This window comes from Anser brachyrhynchus (genome assembly GCF_964034855.1).
Source record: "Anser brachyrhynchus genome assembly, chromosome: 23".
NCBI lineage: Eukaryota > Metazoa > Chordata > Aves > Anseriformes > Anatidae > Anser > Anser brachyrhynchus.
Genome location: NC_137716.1, coordinates 3,175,617 through 3,193,072, shown reverse-complemented (window position 1 = coordinate 3,193,072; position 17,456 = coordinate 3,175,617). Strand labels below are relative to the sequence as shown.

Genomic DNA, 17,456 nt, shown 5'->3' with positions numbered 1-17,456 from the left:
TGAAACAGGAGTCCCAGCCCAGAGCTGCCACCGAGGCACAGGACAGCGTCCCTGATGTGCTGAGCATCCCCCAATAACGTGTACCTTGCAGGGATAAAGGAACAGAGCAGGGATACCGAGGACTTGGCCGTTGTAAACTAACAATTGAGTTTTTTCTACTGTCAGCCCTCGTTCCACGCTGCTGCCGTCCTTTGGAGGCTCCCAGGCACTTGTGAACCTGAGATCAAGCCGTCTTTCGTCTCCCCATTAACTTCACATCGACAATTAGTACAGGAAGTGCAATAAAAGTTGCTAGGCTTTAATTACAGCTTGCGTTTTCCACAAGTTTATCTTACAATCACTCATACAAATGGCAGCGACCTTACAATTAAAAAAGCAGCCAAATAAACAAAGCCTTTGGAGACCGCTCTCAAAGCAGGGCGATTCCTCTTGCGCTTTCAACACAGAAGGGGCAGCCGGGTGCTGCTGCCCGCCACAGCCTCCCTCAGTAAAAGCGCTCAGGCTGCATCACTCCAAATCCGTGGCACTTTTCGGGCTCGGTTCCGGCTCGCTGCACCCCAAACCGGTCCCTCGGGCCAAGCCCTCAGTGGCTCAGGGACTTCCTGCCCTTCAGCATGCGCCGGAGGATAACCTCGATGCCTGCCGGTGTGCTGATGCGCTTGATCCAGCCGTGGGTCCGTTTGCGCTTGCGGTTGTTGGGCTGGTACTCGTTCCCCCGCGCCTTGGTGCGAACCTGCTGCAGGCTCCACGAGGGCACCGGGCCGGCGAGGCCGAGGGGCTGCTCCCGGGACCTTGACAGGACGGACACCGCCCGGAGCTGGAAGGGAGCGGCCGCGACGTGCCGCAGGAGGAGCAAACTTGGCAGGAAAAAAGAAATAAAGAAAATAAATCAGCGAGGGGAGGCCGCGGCGCTGCCCCACGGCCCTGAGGAGGCAGCGGCGCCTGCAGCCCAGCCACGCCGGAGGAAAACGAAGGGAATCTCCGCGGCAGCGGGGGTCGGGGTCGGGGTCAGGCCCAGCCCCGTTACCGGCCCCGTTACCATTACCGTGGCCCCGTTACCGTTACCTGCCGCCGGCGGCCCGCGGCCACAGCAGGCCCAGGCCCGCCGCCATCACTTCAGCCCTCCCTAGCAACGCCGTCCTCTCAACAACACCGCCCCCTATTGGCTCCTCGCCGCCAAGGGGGGAAATTGCGCATGCGCCCTATAGGGTCCTCCCCCCGTGCCGCCGCGGGGGATGATGGGACTTGTAGTCCTGGGGAGGGGCGAGCCCCACGCGTTGTTACCATGGCGACGGGCTCGGGGTTTGGCCTGGTCCCCCCCCCCAGGCCGTGTCCCCCTGGGCCGCGGAGGCTTCTCCCGTGGTGGTGCCCTGTCACAGCACGGGGTGCGCCTTCCGGCGGCTCCGAACGTGGAATAGTTGGAAATTTATGGGAAAAAGGACCCCCTGTCCCCCTGGGTTTTGCTAGGAGCTTGCGAGGTGCAAAGACCGCCTGGGCAGGGCATCCCCTCACCATCACAAGTCACCGACAAAACATAACATTTAGAGGCATAAACATAAAAACATAGCCTAAACATAAAACATAGCATTTAGAGGCAGCTCTAAATGCTGAATTATTATTCCTTGTCAAAATGGTGTTGCCACCACCAGCCCCTGCGTTTCCGTCCCTCTGCCGTGGCAGGATCATGAGTGACCCCATGGAGGCCCCGTCTGCATCCTCCCCCCCGCCACCCCATGTCACTGCAGCATTCCCCACTCACCGATTTACCCCAAAATCTGCACATCAGCCTGGCCCACTAGCACCTGGCTCTGGCCGCATTCCTCCTCTCACACACGTACTCTTTTCAGGACAGAGCAGCGTCGTGCACAGGGAGGACGATGAGGATTCAGCCTTCTCCTGCTGCTGGGCTGATGAATGTGGTTTTCAGCCTTTTACAGAGCCGGGGAATGAGGGGCAGAGAGGAGAAGGGGGGCCGGGTGGTGAGTCACTGATCGTCGGGGCAGATCTCCGCCACTCTTGCTGTCTGCTCTGATCATTAAAAATTGTTTTGCTGGAGGCAAGCTTGGCTGAATCGCCAAGAGCAGGCACCAGCTCTGGCTTTTTTCTTTTTTTTTTCTTTTTTCTTTTTTTTTTCTGGACTGTTTTGTTGCATTCCCTCCAGAAGTCCATACCGGCAGCATCACGTGTTCAGGAGATGTGAATCCAACCCTCCCAAAAACATGGATGTGAAAAAAAAAAAACGAGATACATTCATGATTTTCTATCTGTCGTGTCACAGCTCCTGGGTGCTGCGAGCTCGTGCTTTCTGTGCACGCTCACAGGTGCTGAGCTCCGACACACTCATGGGTTCTGGGAAGCCACAGATACCAAAACAGCGAGAAAACGGTGAAAGATTTCTCCTCCCTGCCAAGAGCAGGGATTAACGGCGAGTCCCGGTCACAACACGTTTCACAGGCACCGCACCGCTCAAACCCCGCTTGCTTTGGGGCAGCCGCATTCGGAGCTGGGGGAACCCCCCATTTGGGTTGGGAAGCCAAGGCCGGCAGCGGGCGGGGAGCTCGATAACTCAAATCCCTGGAGGGGGCAAAACCCAGCACCCATCCTCCTGCCCCCCTGCTCCTGGCAGGCCTCCATGGGCGGGCGGCTCGGCGGCGCTCGGTTCGGCTTTGACTGGCAAGTCCCCGTGTCTGTCATGCCGAAAGCCCTCCTCCTTAGGAGGGATTTAAGGGGCTTTCTATGGCTATAGACTACAAGGACAAATAGCACCCCCAAACCCCAGAGCTCGGGTATGAGGCGCCTCTCTCCGCCGGGGCTCATGGGGAGAGGATGGAAGGAGAGATTTCAGTCTAAAGCGGATGAGCTGAGCTGAAGGCACTGCTCCATCCTTCCCCCCACACAGGCGAAAAAATGTGATCGGAGGAGCCGAAAAGCTGAGCAGGCTGCCAGCGCTCGCGTCCTGCTCCCGCTGCCTCGGGCATCTCTCCCTCTCCCCCTTTGCCTCCTGCAGGAACAAGCCTTTCGTTCGCAGCCTCGACTCCTGACAATCCTTGTCGCTAAATGAGGTGAGCATCACGTTCCGTCTCCCTCTCCCTCTCTCTTTGTGCAGGGGACCTGGAGCCCAAGCCGCGATGCAGGGCATGCGCTGCAGCAGAGGGGAGGAAGGTGCTCGGCACGGGGAGCAAAATGGCCAAAGGAGCTGCCTCGAAGCTGACGGTCGAAAGGGATTTGAGAGGCGTTTACATGGGATTGCGGGCAGACAAGGGGAAGCAGCAGCTGCGGAGCAGCTCGCCGCTGTTTGCACTTAAATAGCCCTGTTACATGAGCGTGCTTTGAGCGCGGGGTTAAAAAGCTGCCCAGCAATAAAACTTAGGAACGGCTTCTGTTGTGATGCAATTGCAGTAAATTATTGCTGGCTCTGGAGGAAGACCTGCTGTTGCTATGTGCGTGTCAAATCTGCTTGGGTTTTTGGTTGGAGAGCGAGGGGGCACCTGCATGCATCGCTGCCCGGCGGAGGGGGCAGGGTTTTCTTCTTCCTTCCTCCTCGCAATGGTTTCTTCCAGGCTGCTCCTGGAGCCTGTAGGACATTTGCTGCCGGAGGAATCGGGCTGGCTTCCCTGCAGCTATGCGGTGGGACCACAGGCGAGCGTGTGCCATGTCAGGCTCCCCCTGGCAATCCGGGAGGTTTGGGAAAGCGGCGGGGTGAAGCGGCATGTCAGCCGTGGAGGTCAGGCACAGGTTACTCCGCTGTGCATTGCATAATCTTTTGTTTCTCAAGGTCTTCTTCCTTCCTAAAGAGAGACGTGTGGCAGGCAGCCAGCCCCTGGCTCCAGGCTGCCGTGTGTGCTACAGGCGCTCTGCTCTCCCTGCGATGCCGTTTCTCCACTGAATGTAATTTGTGTCCTGCAGGGCCCTCGGCAGAGTCCTGCCCGTGCCTGGGGACCCTGCACCCAGGGAAAGCGCAGGTTGTGGTTGCATCCCTGTGTATGCTGAGGATTTCAGGGCTGTCTCAGCGGTTTACTGTTCGTACGACCGATAAAGCCTTCCTGACTGCTTACTCCTGAATGTCCTGATAAAGCTGCTGTAATTGTATCAGGACGAGGAGGCTGAGTGTAACAGAATAAATCCAGGTGCTTGCCACCAGCTAAAGTGGCTGTTTCACATTCCCCCAGAGGGAAGTTTACTTTGCAGGACTGAGACTAAGCGGCATAAACATTTTCTTGCGCCTATCTGAGATGAGTGCTTAAACAGTTGTTGGCTTTACGTGTTTCTCGATGCCATGGTTTCTCCACTTTGCACTGAGTGAATGAATGGGAGAGGCTGGAAAGAGCATAATGACATTTGCCCATTCCTCAGGAGTGTCGTGTGTCATCATTAATACTCGCGAGCCCCGGAGGGAAGGGATTAGAGCTGAACAAATTATTATGGCAGGTCGGATTCTGGCTGCAGCACATCTCACACTCCTCTCCATGTCCCTGGCATCTCTCCTCCGAGGATTTGCAAGGAATTAGCAGATATGAAATCCCTGCTACTCCCTGCGGGAGTCCTCTGCTGCGTGTGGGGAGGGGACGGAGGTGCTGAGCAGTGGGGCTGCGGGGGCATTTGCGGCACAGGGGGAGCAGAAGCTGTTTGCAGCCATCAGCTCCTGCAGTAAACGATGCTTTCGGCTCGCTAATTGGGGCCAAGTGTTTACCAGGACTTCTGGCAGGGACAGGCTCGGTGCTGCTTATGGGGCCGTAACGGGGAAACGCACCATCCTTTCCTTTCTCCTGCCCATAATTTCAAGGTTCCCCAGCAGGGAGAGGACAGGAGGAGGATGTTTTTGTCATTTCCATCCCATCCTGGCACAGCCGAGGGTCACTGCGTGACCGTGCCCGCAGTGCTGTCGTGCCTTGGGGGAAGAGATGGTGTGAGCACTGCCCTACGGGCTTTATGTCAGCCCCACGAGCTTTATGTCAGCCCCACGGGCTCTACGGCAGCGTATCAGCCCCGCGTGGCTGCCTGTCACGTTACCGCGTCGGGCTTTCTGCCCTCCACCCTGCCACGTCGGATCTTGTCCCATTTTTCTCCAGCTGTGACATGGTGCCGTCAAGTTGTGTAAAATCAGAGGCGCTGCAGCCCAAAGTAGGTCAGTAAGTTGTTTTTCCCAGCTGGGCTGCTCATGGTGGCAGCAGGGAGGAGGCAAGGAGGATGAAGCTGGAGGACCTGGCGGTGGCATCGGTGCTCAGCAGGACGAGGTCCGGACCTGGGAGCTCCGTTGGCCTCCCCAGATCAATCCTCAGCATCCCTCGAGCCGTCAGCCTCGGAGATGGGAGCGTTTGCCTGGGGGAAGCAGTGATTTTTTTGGGGGGGGGGGTGGATCTGGATGTGGGTATCAGCTTGTGGCGATGCTCTTTGCTTTCCCAAACCCGCAGCCTCGCGGGCTGGCGCTGGGCTGGCGCCGCGCCTGACTCATTGTTGTGCCTGGCCTTATGTAACCGGTGCCGAAATCTCTGCTGGGGGCGGCGGTGGAAGGTAGCTGGGATGGAGCTGGGGGGGGGAAGGAAAGCAGCTCATTGCCATGGTTACCAGCAGCTTCGCAAAGTTCTTCCCATCCATCTGGTTTCGTTTGCAGCCCTTTCATCTGGCGGAGGGAACATCCCTTGGCGTTTCTGGCCGCGGCAGACAGCGTGGCGGGTGGGAGGCGGCGGGTGGGAGGTGGGAGACGGGCACGCCGTGCCTCCAGCCCCGGGGACGGAGCCTGGCGTCGGGGCACATCGCTTAACCTCCTGCCGCTCCGTTTCCTGCTCGGCCACCGAATGGCTCGACCGGGATGCGCTCCCCGTGGTCGGTTTTCTCAGCAGCAGAGCCTGTGAGAAGGGCTGCCACGTCTTGGACCGTGAGCTCCAGGGGGAGAAGAGCCGAGCGTGGGCATCTCGGGTCGGGAGCCAGGCGCTGCCCCGCTGGACAGCCCCATCCTCGCACAGGGAGCCACGTTCGTGCCCAAAGCAGACCCACAGCTGGCTTGGCGGCCCAGGGTCGGGGCAGAGCCGGGCTCCTGGATCTGCCTGCAGAGCTCCCAAGCGCGAGAGCCTTCCAGCAAATCAATTCTGGAAATGAACAGGATGGACTAATTGAGTTAATCCTGGGAAGTTAATCAATGTCGAGTCGGTTTGGCCAGAAGTCCTGTTTATAATCCACGCAGAGATCATTAATGCCTTGTGAAATGGAGGCGCGCTGCGAGTCCAGGCTGTGTGGAAATCAGAGGGAGAAGCCACGCCGGGATGCCCAAGTGAGCCCGGTGTGGGGACCGTCCCCGGGCTGCGACCACCTCCTGCCTTCCCCTGCCTCGATTCCCCGTCCGGCAGCACCGGGGCAGCCGCAGCAGACGCACAGAGGACGTGGGAGAGCCGGGGAGATGCACAGTCCTTGGCCTGCCGTGGCAGAGCTCGTGGGCCTCTCAGGGACTGCAGTGCTCGGGTCTGGCTGCTTTCCCCCCGGTTTTCCACCTGCCCTGTCTCCGCGTGCGTTGGGATGTGCCCTTTCGGCACCACCATCTCAGAAGTGCTCGGGGATTACTGAGAACAGCCCAAGGCTGGCACCGAGCTGGTGCTCAAAAGCACGGTGAGAGCAGAGGCGTTCTCTGTCCCAGCGCAGAGGCAGCTGGGGATCTTCCAGCCAGGAGCTCCAGACAGCCTGGTGCCCAGCTCCGCAGGCTCCGCGCCGGTTTGGAAGCGCGGCTCAACAGCGCGCACCGGCCCCTTGCCCAGGACGTGCTCTCACGAGGGCTGTGCTCAGCACCCAGCACACCGACACCTCCTGCTCCTGCTCCATCCCCCAGCACAGGCACCGTGAGAGCAAAGGGAGGCTCCGTGGCCTCCCGGGGCGGTTGATTTGGTGCTGCGCAGCTCCTGGAGTTGCAGGACCCGAGCTGCACCCTGCACGGACATGCCTGTGTCTGCAGGGATCGCCAACGCGAGCCTGGGGACAAAACCACAGGGCGCTGGGACGGACGCGGCACAGCCTCAGCCCAGCCCCGTGCCCCACGTCCCCACTGCAAGCTGGCAGGCGCCGGAGCAGCTTTCCTAATGCTGGAGCTTTCTCCCCCGGGGGGGCAGAAACCGCGGCACCTCGCGCTCGCTCCTCCCCGCTGCGAGCGGCACGACGCAGGGAAGTCCCTGGCAGAGCCGGGGCGAGCACCAAACGCTGGCCTCTGTCCCGAGAGGAAGAAGGGAGCTGGCACGTCTCCCTCCGCTGAGCCGCTCCGCTTTTGCCAAGGGAGCTGCTACCCAGAGAGGCTGCGTGCAGCGACCGGGCTGCTTTCTTCCAGGGGGAACCCCCCAGCCGTGCGCGGGGCTGGCGCCGGAGCAGGCGCGGGTGCGTTGGCTCTCTGCCGCCTGGGAGCTGGTGGGGGCCAGGCTGCGCGTGCGGGGGGCACCTGGGGGGCTCCGAGCAGGGTGCAGCGTCGCCCCCTTCGCCCCCGAATGCACCGAATTATCAAAGCTGCAAATTATCAGAGCCCTGAGCCCTGCCTGCCTCAGTTCCCCGGGTTGTTTTGCTCGTTCCCTCTCCTGCCCTGCCAGCAGCACGGCTGCGAGGCTGCCGGCTGCATTTCAGGCACTTGCTCAGGGAGTTCAGGGGCTGCTCCTGGCAGCGTAACCAGGATGGCGATGCTTAATTCCCCTCTGGGAACACACTCCTCCTTCCCTTCCACCCGTGGGGGGGGGGCCACACTCAGTAACTTGCAGCTTGGGGGGGGCTGCCCGTGTCCCCCCAGCCCCCGACGCAGCTCGCTTTGCTCAGCAGCCCATCGGCATCAATAATTCACCGTGTTTGGCTTCGTCAATAATAAATGTGCATCAGCCTCGCGGAGAGGGGCAGCAGGAACAGCCCCAGCCCGGGGCATGCGCCCTCGGTGCCAGCCCCAGCCCAATGCCCCCAGCCCCTGCTGCAGCCACCCTGGGGGGTCCCATCACCCTCAGCCCTCTCCAAAAGCCCCCCAGAGCTCAGAAACACCCCGAGCGCACCAGGAAGAGCAAGCATCAAAAACTGGGCTTGCCTCGGGGCCAGGGAGGATGGTGTTAAGCTCCCCCAGAGCCCCTCAGCCTCTCCCAGCCCTGCTGTGGGGCTGGAAATATGGGGAGGGGGCTTCCCACCCTCCGAGCCGGGTAACTGCCTCTCCCTCTGGTTCTTGCGCTCAGCCTCAATTTGCGGAGTGACTCTAATTAAAACCTGCAGCCCCGTTCCCTGTAATTTGCTAATCGCATTGGTGGTTTGGAGCGGAGCTGCACACACATATATATTTCATCAGGATAAATAATGCATTCCCATCGCCGAATCTCTCCCCGGCCCCATATTTGGTGCCAGAAATAGCTTTTTCAGTTCAGACGGGCTTTTCCTCGGGTGTTCCTCCCTTGGCCAGGGCAGGGCCATCCTTGGGGGCCCATCGCTGCCTGCAGCGTGCTGGGGACCGCGGGGCTTTGCAGCCACAGCGCGCATCACGCCCGGCTGGTGACAGGGACGTGGCCCAGACAAAGCTGGACGAGGGCGCAGGGGTTCCACCTCCGACCAGAAGCAAAACTGAGGCGGCTCGGAGGCGTTGTGGGTTTGGGGAGCACCAAACTCAGCCCCGATGTGGCCCCAGGAGCGTGCTCTGCCCTTGCTCGCGCTGCCCTGGCTCTCACCGCTCGGACTAACACCCTTCTCCTGCTTCCCCTCTCGCCCTGTGCAGGGAGCATAATGCTGAACAGCATCACCGATGGGCTCCTCTGCTGCCTGATGGGCAAGACGACCAACGCCGTGGGGCCGCTGGACAGCGTTGAGTCCGGCAACGGCTACAGCTTCATGGAGGTGAAGCCGGGGAGGATCCTGCGGGTCCGGCATAGCACGCCGAGCCGCCCGGCCGCCGAGCCGCCCGAGGAGCCGCAGGCGGGGGGCGCGGAGCGGGGCACGGTGCACTGCAAGCGCAAGATCACCCTGTACCGCAATGGGCAGCTGGTGATCGAGAACCTGGGGGACGCCGTCCGCTCCGAGATCCTGCACTGCCACAATGGCTCGGCGGAGCCCAACAGCACCGTGGAGCTGGAGCTCTCCGAGCTGGCCGGCCAAGCCCCCGCCGGCACACCGGGAGCTGGCACGCCGGGAGCTGGCACGCCGGGATCCGGCGCCCGCGACGCAGCCGCGGCCCCCGCCAAGCGTCGGAAGCGCAAGCCTAAGAAAGTCATCAACATCGACTGCAAGAAGCAGATCACGAGCTGCAAAGGCACGCACGGCGACGTCGTCCTCTTCTTCATCCACGGCGTGGGCGGCTCGCTGGACATCTGGAAGGAGCAGCTGGACTTCTTCACCAAGCTGGGCTACGAGGTGGTGGCTCCCGACCTGGCCGGCCACGGCTGCAGCTCGGCCCCCCAAATCGCCGCCGCCTACACCTTCTACGCACTGGCGGAGGACATGAGAGCCGTCTTCAAGCGCTACGCCAAGAAGAGGAACATCCTCATAGGGCACTCGTATGGGTAAGGGACACGCGGAGGCGTTCAGCCCCACTGCCATCCTCCCCTTGGCAGCAAACGCTGGGCAAATGCCGGACAAAATGCCAGCAAACGCCGGTCAAATCCTGCCCCGCCGGGGCTGAGGAGCAGAGCAGGGGTTCGGGGTTTGCAGCCCTAGGTTGATCCTCAGCTCTGATCTCCTCCATCCTCTCGGTGCGTGTTTCTGGGTCCGGCTAATCCCAGCGCCCGCCCTCCTGAGCGCGTGGGCTAGCAAGGAAGCTGGTGGCACTCAGCCTATAAATAGAGTAAGCCCGAGAAAGTCAATTAGAAGGGGACTAAGCACTCAGAGCAGGCCTGGGAGGAGAGGGAGTGGAGCTGGGCAGGATTAGATCGGAGGAACGAGTGGGATGCAGCCTCCAGCACGGCTGAGCTGATCTCAGGGCGCTGGCGACGTCCCTGCTGTGCTGGGGGCTGCTTCGTGCAGGACGAGCTCGGTGCACGGTGCTGTGTCTCCCCGCAGGGTCTCCTTCTGCACCTTCCTAGCCCACGAGTACCCAGACCTGGTCCATAAAGTGATAATGATCAACGGAGGGGGCCCGACGGCGCTGGAGCCCAGCCTCTGCTCCATCTTCAACATGCCCACCTGCGTGCTGCACTGCCTGTCCCCGTGCCTGGCCTGGAGCTTCCTCAAGTGAGTCCCCGGCCCTGCGCCACCACTGTCCCCAACAAGCCCAGCCCCGTGCGGGCTCCCACTTTTGGGGACCCCCCCCAGCGCAGGCAGGGACACCGGCGTGTCCCCAGCCCGTGCTCTAGTGGCACTGTGCCGTGCTGACCCCCTGCCCGTCCCGCAGGGCTGGCTTCGCTCGCCAGGGTGCCAAAGAGAAGCAGCTGCTGAAGGAAGGCAACGCCTTCAACGTGTCCTCCTTCGTGCTGCGCGCCATGATGAGCGGGCAGTACTGGCCCGAGGGCGACGAGGTTTACCACGCGGAGCTGGCCGTGCCCGTGCTGCTGGTGCACGGCATGCACGACAAGTTCGTGCCGGTGGAGGAGGACCAGCGCATGGCCGAGGTACGGGACGGAGCGGGGCTGGGGGGCGCGGGCTGGGGGCCGGTCCCGGCGCTGACGCCCGTCCCTGTCTCCCTCCAGATCCTGCTGATCGCCTTCCTGAAGGTGATCGACGAGGGCAGCCACATGGTGATGATGGAGTGTCCCGAGACGGTCAACACCCTGCTCCACGAGTTCGTCCTGTGGGAGCCCGAGACGCCAGCCGGGGACGGGCAAGGAGAGAAGAAATAAGGTGGCGGGGACGCGGTGACCGGGCTGCTCCGATGGGAGAGACGTTTCGGAGCGCAGAGGGCTTTACGAGCGCAGAGGGGCACGGCGCAGCCTGCCCTCGCCGGGAGCGGAGCTGATTTTCTTTCCCGGCCGCAGCCGGGTCGCAGGCTGGCGGCGGAGCGCGGAGGCTCCCCCAGGGCACGGGTGCGTGGGGCCGGCAGCGGGACCAACGGCAGACCCGGTCGCCGTCCCCTCGGGGACGGCATGGCAGCCGCTGGAGCGTCTTCATCCTGTTTCGTTGTAGTATTCTTTTCCTCACGCAGCGACCCCCCGGGGGGGGGCAGAGAGAGGATGCTGCGGGGGGACTGCTCCCACCTGCAGCAGCGCGGGACGAAGGCAGACGGGTCCCTGCAGGGAGAGCGCGGTGCCCCCCCCCCGGCGTCTTCCTCGCCAGGGCTGGAGGAGCTGATTTGGGATTGCTTTAAGGGGAAGCCAAAGTGGGATTTGCCTCTCTAACCCCAGTGGCGGGGGGGCGACGAGGCTGAGCTCTCCCCCCCAGTGCCACCGTTCGTGCAGTCGTGTCCCCAACCACCGCCGCTTTAGGTTACCGCAGCGCTGGCTTCTGCAGAGCTCCCCTCTCCCGCTGCTGCCGGGGCTCCTTGAGGTGCTCGGGGCTCCTCGAGACGCTCGGAGCCGCCACCACCGCGCTGCCCGCCCGCCCCGGCACCCGCAGCAACCCCGAGCACCGCGGGGCGGACGATGCAAACCGCGACCGAGGGCCGAGCGCTCGCTACCAGCACCGGCTCTGTGCACAACCCACGGATCCCGGGGCCGCTCCTCCCCTCCACGACTCGTGTCCCATATCCAGGCTCCGGGCAGGACCGAGAAGGTATATGGGATGTGCCGAGCGGGGACCCGGGCACCGCTGTGGGGTCCCTGTGCTCCCGGCCAGGCTGGGGGGCTCCGCGGGACTCCCGAGCGAGCTGGGGCTCTGCTCGGCACGGCTGCTCCCCGGCCCCAAGCCCACGCACTGGGGATGGCCGCAGCCTCCCCGTTACCCCAAAGAGTAGAGCCGCTCCCCTCGTTGTTTTCTCCTCTTTCCCCCCCCCCCATCTAAACCAAAGAAACAGCCAGGCCTGTTTGTCCCGTGGGAACCTCGCCCTCTGGGTGGGTGCAAGAGCCCCCCCTCGTCCCCAGCGCCACAAGTCAGCTCCGGGGGCTCCCGGCCATGCGGGGCTGCCCTAATCAGAGCTGGCACCCCAAAACCGAGCGATGGGGAAGAGGAAGGGCCCCTGGGAGCCGGCGCGGCAGGGACCGCGTGTGACGAGTGCCACCGCACGAGCCACGCTCCGTCCCCGCGGCCGCCCCCCGCCCGTGCCCGCCACCGCAGCCTCCTGTCTCATAATGAGAATTTTAACGCCCTCAACCCGGGTGCGGACGCGTTTCCGCACGCCTACCCCGAATCACGGCTCTGCCCCCCCCACCCCCCACCCCCCCCGCTGCAATCCCCTCCCCAAAAACGGGCCGGAGGCGACTGTCAGCGCCACGGCCCTCCACCCTCTGTCGCCACGGAGTCTGTGCCGCTCGTACCGCCATCGCTTGCGCTAAGGCAAAGGCAAACCGCACCCCGCTCCCCCCGCCGCTGAGCCCCGCGCCGTGTTCGTGCCATTTCATACAGTAAAGCCGTGTTATATTCTCAGCCGTGTCCGACTCGGTCACGGGGACGCGCCGGGGCAGGGTCTGGGAGCACGGCAGCGAGGGGAAGCGAAGCCCGAAGCCACGAGGAGCTCTGACTCGCTCTCGCGTCCAGCCCTGCCGTGATTTATTCGTCACCGTTTAGGGGATCGGTAAAATAAATAGGAAAAACTCTCGCCGTCGCTCACAACATAAAAACACGCGGCCACGCTGCCCTCGCCTCCTCGGGAGACGAAAGGGGGGTGAAGGCGAGGGGGGTCCCCAGCACCTCCGTGCCCCCCCCCGGGGGTGCTCAGCGCCCAGCCTGGATGTCCGCTGGCCGGAGCTGCCGCTCGCCCTCGGCCAGGAAGATGCGCATGGCCCTGTGCAGCATGTGCACGCCCAGGCGCCGGCGCCGCTCGGGCGGCCAGCTCGCCGCCGCGCCGTAGCAGTTCCCCTTCCGCTGGTTGGTGATGGTCCGCAGCCCTGCAGGGACGGGCTCAGCACCCTCAGCCCCCCGGGATGGGCTCAGCACCCTCATTCCCAGCCCCACGCTCCCCGTTAGCACCCGCAGCCCTGTAGGGTCCCCGTTAGCACCCGCTCCCAGGCATCTTTTCCCTGCAGGAGATGGAGGCTTGGGGCGGGGGGCTTGTGCCCAAACCCCGTGCTGGTGGCCAGGCACCCCGAACTCCCCGTGCGCCCCAGGACAGGCTGCACCCCCCTGCTCTGTACGCAGGGAGACAGAGAGGTGGTAGAGCTGATCCCGGGACCCGTCCCCACCGCTGCGGCCCCGCTCACCCAGGGCCTCCACCACGCAGCTCTCCCGCGTGTACGCCTCGGCCGGCACGCTGCTCTGGAAGCAGTGCACAGAGATGACGCCCTGCCCGCTCGCCCAGATCTCCAGGATGCGCCGCACCTTGGGGCAGCCCTGCGGGATGGCGGCACCATCACCACGGCGGCACCGTCACCATGGCCCCGTGCCCACCACCGCGGCCTCGAGCCCCCCGGCGCAATCCCCGACGCATCCCACCTTCCTCGTCCCCGCACGGTGCTGGCTCAGAGCCTCGGAGAGGTGGCAGTAGGGCCGGGCGCGCGTCCCCTTGCCCACGTAGAAGACGGCTTTGACGAAGGTCCTGAAGCACTCAGCCGGGCTCAGGCGGTGGCAGCGCAGCGGCAGGTCCTGGGTGACCCTGGGGGTGCAAACCCCCCGCCTTTGGGGCTTGCAAGACCTCCGGGAGGTGGCACCGGACCCAGAACCCCCGGGGGACACGCAGGGCAGCCCTACCTGGGGTCGAGGAGGAGGTAGTTGAAGCTGGCCTTGAGCAGCCCTTCGCGCCAGTGCCGGCTCCGGTCGGGGCGGTCGAATTGCTGCGCCAGCACCCGCTCGTCCTGGGCGCAGTCGGGGACGTGGCCGGTCTGCAGCGCGGCCGCCAGCTCGGGGCTGTGCCCTGGGGTGGCCACGGTGGGGTTGGGGAACACCCCGAGACCCCCCACTCAGCACTACAGGGCTTAGAAAGGGGGGGGCTCCCCAGGACTCACCCTCTGGGCTGCGGCTCAGCTTCTCCAGGCGCCGCAGGTACACGCGCCGGGTGAGCTCCGTGATGGGTCCGGGGTCCTCCCCCAGCACCCGCAGCCGCCGGCGGAGCGCCTCGTCGGAGAGCACCCGCGGGGTGCGTGCTCGCCCCTTGGGGACCGCGGGGTCCCCGGGGCTGGTGGCTTCTGTGCCGGGGCTGCGCTGCTCGCTGGGCGCCCGTCCCTCGTGCTCCCATCTCTCGTGCTCCACGGTGCCGTGGGGGCTGCGGACGGTGGGCGAGGGTGGCACGGGTGAGCTCCCCGGCTCCAGCACCCTGGGGTTGGTGGCGTGGGGGGAGCCCTGAGGACCTGACGGGGAGTCCAGGGGGGTTCTGTGGTCCCCAGGGCCCAGCAGCACCGTGGGGCTGGATCTAGGGGAGCCCTGAGGATCTGATGGGGAGTCCTGGGGGGATCCGTGGTCCCCAGGACCCAGCAGCACTGTGGAGCTGGAGCTGGAGGAGCCCTGAGGATCTGACGGGGAGTCCTGGGGAGGGTCGCGGTCCCCAGGACCCAGCAGCACCGTGGGGCTGGAGCTGCTGCCCCCCAGGGGGGACCTGGGCTGGCTGGGGGTCCTGGGGAGGATCTGGGTGTCATCCAGGGAACCTGTGCCTTCTCCATCCCTGCTGGACACATCCTCGCCCCCAAGGGCGACACGGTGCCCCAGGGTGGTGGCAGTGTCCCTGGGGACACCCCTGGGTGCTCTGACCCTGGGGGGCCTCCGGGGCATCTCCAGGGTGGTGTCAAAGAGGGATGAAGAGGAAGACGATGCGCCGAGCCGCTCCGCTGATGCCTGGAGGCGGCTCTTGGTGCGGGGGGTGACGTGGCAGAACTGGGGGGGCTGCAAGCTGCCACCCCCTGCAGCGAGGCCAGCCGGGCTGCGAGGGGTCCTTGGGGTGCCAGGGGGCGAACCCCTGAGGGTGCAGCCCTGGAGCAGCGCAGGCAGCTCCCCCACGGCCGGGGGGCTCCGGGGGGGCAGCTCCTGGGGTCCTGCTTCGCCCTGGCACCCCCCAGCCTCGCTGGGCTCCAGCGTCTCCACCGCGGTGACGAAGCACTCGCTGGCCGTGCTGCTGTCCTCATCCCCGAGGCTGCTGCGGTCACAGCCCCCAGCCCTCAGGGGCTGGGGGGGGCTCCTGGCCCCAGTGCTGGGCTTGGGGCCACCCCATGTCCCTGTCCCTCTCAGGGGTCCCTGCCCAGGCTCATCCCCAGCACACAGCAAGGTGCTGGAGGCGAGGGGCTGGGGGAGGAAAGCCGAGCCCCTGGGGGGCCACAGGGGGAGGGAGGGGACAGAGGAAGGCAGGGGACAGCCAGACCACGCTGGGGGCTCCCCCAGCCCGTGGCTGTTCCCCGGTTCCAGCTCACCCAGCTGGGACAGGCGGGTGCTGCTCAGGGGCCCCGCGTCGGAGCGGTCATCTTCCGAGCAACCCTCGGTCAGGAAGGACAGCGAGCACCTGGGCCCCCACGGGGCTGCGGGGTCAGGATGGGGCTCAGCACCCGGCCCCCCCAGAGGAGAAGCAGCAGCGCCCCGAAAGCAGCCGCAGCAGCGCCCCAAGGGGGGCTTATCCCCCGCAGGGGGCCAGCCCTGGACGTGCAGCGAGTCGCGCAGGAGCAGCACGCGCAGCCGGCAGCCCCGCTGCAGCGCCAGGTCGATGGCTCGCTTCCCATCCTGCGGGGAGGGGACGTTGCTGTGACACCCCCAGCAAGGACGGGGGGTCCCGGCAGCACCTCCCGGGTGCTGTCCCCAAAGCCACCCCCCTGCTAACCTGGTCGCGGAGCTCCGGGTACCCCCCCGTCTTCAGCAGGACCTCGAGGCACCGGCAGCACCCCCGGGACGCGGCGACGCGCAGCGGCGGGAGCTCCTCGGGGGACCTGGCACAAGATTGGGGTCACCGCTGTCCCCTTGGTGCCTCCGGTGCCCCCCCCGGCTGCAGCCCACCACCCCCCTGCTCCCCCCCACCATTGGCCAAGTGGTTGAGGGTGCCCCCCCCCAGGCAGGAGCAGTTTGGGGTCAGCCCCCTGCTGCAGCAAGGCCTCCAGTGCTCTGTGGCACGGCCAGCGGGGGGGGCCACCTCCCCACCCCCAGGGCCACCCCCCCACCCCCAGGGTCACCCCCCGTGCTGTGCATGGACCCTGCTTGCAGCTGCCCCCGCGCCCCCCCGTGGGGCTGAGCCCCCCGAGCCGTGGCCATACAGAGAAGGGGGGGGGGCAGCAGTGCAACAACGCCCCCCCAGCGCACCCAGCACCCCCTTCCCAAGCGCCCCCCCTTAAAGCAGCGCACCCCCTCCTCAGCACCACCCACAGCGGACCCCCCCTTACAACGCGAAGGAGCCCCCCCAGCGCAGCACCCCCCAATGCACTGAGGGGTGCCCTAAGCGAGCCCCCCCCGCGCCCCCCCTTGCACCGAATTGCCCGCCCGGTGCAACCGCAAACCCCCCTCCCCCTCCGGTGCAGCAGCCCCGGGTGCAGGGCGTGCAATGGCCTCCGGTGCAAGCCTCCCCCCACTCCCGGTGCGCCCCCCCCCCCCCTTACGGCGCTCGGAGCCCCCCCGCCGGCTCGCGCCGCCCCGCTCCATTCATGCCGCCCCGCGCGCGCGCGCGCCCCCGCCCATTCAAACCCCCCCGCGCGCCGCCGCTCATTGGCCGGCGAGGCGACCAATAGGAGGCGGGCGCGGGATGCCCCGCCCACAGCTGGAAGGGGCGGGGCCGCAGCGCCCAGTGCCTCCCAGTAACCTGCCCCGGCACCGGCCAGTGCCACCCAGTAACCTGGCACCTGCACAGCCCAGTGCCGCCCAGTAACCCTGCCCCTGCACCACCCAGTTCCTCCCAGTGCCCTGCCCCAGCATCCCCCAGTAACCCTAACCCCTGTACTGCCCAGTTCCTCCCAGTAACCCTGCCCCAGCATCGCCCAGTTCCTCCCAGTAACCTGGTACCTGCACTGCCCAGTGCTGCCCAGTAACCCTGCCCCTGCAGCTCCCAGTTCCTCCCAGTACCCTGCCCCGACATCGCCCAGTGCCGCCGTGCCCTGCACCAGCATCACCCAGTAACCTTGACCCCTGCACCACCCAGTTCCTCCCAGTGCCCTGCCCCTGAATTGCCCAGTTCCTCCCAGTAACCCTGCCCCAGCAGTGCCCACTAACCCTGCCCCAGCATTGCCCAGTTCCTCCCAGTAACCCTGCCCCAGCAGCGCCCAGTAACCCTAACCCCTGCACTGCCCAGTTCCTCCTAGTAACCCTACCCCAGCATCACCCAGTTCCTCCCAGTAACCCTGCCTCAGCACCACCCAATTCCTCCCAGTGCCCTGCACCAGTATCACCCAGTGCCCCTGACCTCTGCACTGCCCAGTTCCTCCCAGTAACCCTGCCCAGTTCCCCAGTGCCTGCCCCACGACCCGGCCCCGCAGCCCACCCCACCCCGTGTCCCCCCCCCCACGGCAGCACCACCCAGTGCCCCTACCCCCAGTGGGGAGGGGTGAGCA

At 65.1% G+C, this 17,456-nt stretch overlaps 3 protein-coding genes across 4 annotated transcripts; 1 reads left to right on the top strand and 2 right to left on the bottom strand.

The window, feature by feature from the left end:
- Nucleotides 1-271: 271 nt before the first annotated feature.
- MRPL34 (mitochondrial ribosomal protein L34) lies at nucleotides 272-1,223 on the bottom strand. Its single transcript, XM_080566501.1, has 2 exons — nucleotides 1,066-1,223; nucleotides 272-857 (listed from the first exon to the last, which is right to left on the bottom strand). The coding sequence occupies exons 1-2, from the start codon at nucleotides 1,110-1,112 to the stop codon at nucleotides 584-586; spliced, it is 321 nt and encodes a 106-aa protein (XP_080422627.1). The 5' UTR covers nucleotides 1,113-1,223; the 3' UTR covers nucleotides 272-583.
- Nucleotides 1,224-1,358: 135 nt separating this feature from the next.
- Nucleotides 1,359-12,439, top strand: ABHD8 (abhydrolase domain containing 8). Its single transcript, XM_080566500.1, has 5 exons — nucleotides 1,359-3,062; nucleotides 8,708-9,488; nucleotides 9,985-10,155; nucleotides 10,316-10,532; nucleotides 10,611-12,439. The coding sequence occupies exons 2-5, from the start codon at nucleotides 8,716-8,718 to the stop codon at nucleotides 10,758-10,760; spliced, it is 1,311 nt and encodes a 436-aa protein (XP_080422626.1). The 5' UTR covers nucleotides 1,359-3,062; nucleotides 8,708-8,715; the 3' UTR covers nucleotides 10,761-12,439.
- ANKLE1 (ankyrin repeat and LEM domain containing 1) lies at nucleotides 12,413-17,372 on the bottom strand. 2 transcript variants are annotated; one of them, XM_080566499.1, is made up of 7 exons: nucleotides 16,512-17,372; nucleotides 15,746-15,851; nucleotides 13,953-15,648; nucleotides 13,699-13,861; nucleotides 13,444-13,603; nucleotides 13,212-13,341; nucleotides 12,413-12,551 (listed from the first exon to the last, which is right to left on the bottom strand). In XM_080566499.1, exons 1-7 carry the CDS (start codon nucleotides 16,982-16,984, stop codon nucleotides 12,436-12,438), a joined length of 2,844 nt encoding a protein of 947 aa, XP_080422625.1. In that variant the 5' UTR covers nucleotides 16,985-17,372; the 3' UTR covers nucleotides 12,413-12,435. The 2 variants fall into 2 exon arrangements, with proteins under 2 accessions (XP_080422625.1, XP_080422624.1); XM_080566498.1 differs by lacking the exon at nucleotides 12,413-12,551 and adding an exon at nucleotides 12,592-12,899 and having other exon boundaries at nucleotides 16,512-17,370.
- Nucleotides 17,373-17,456: the final 84 nt, after the last annotated feature.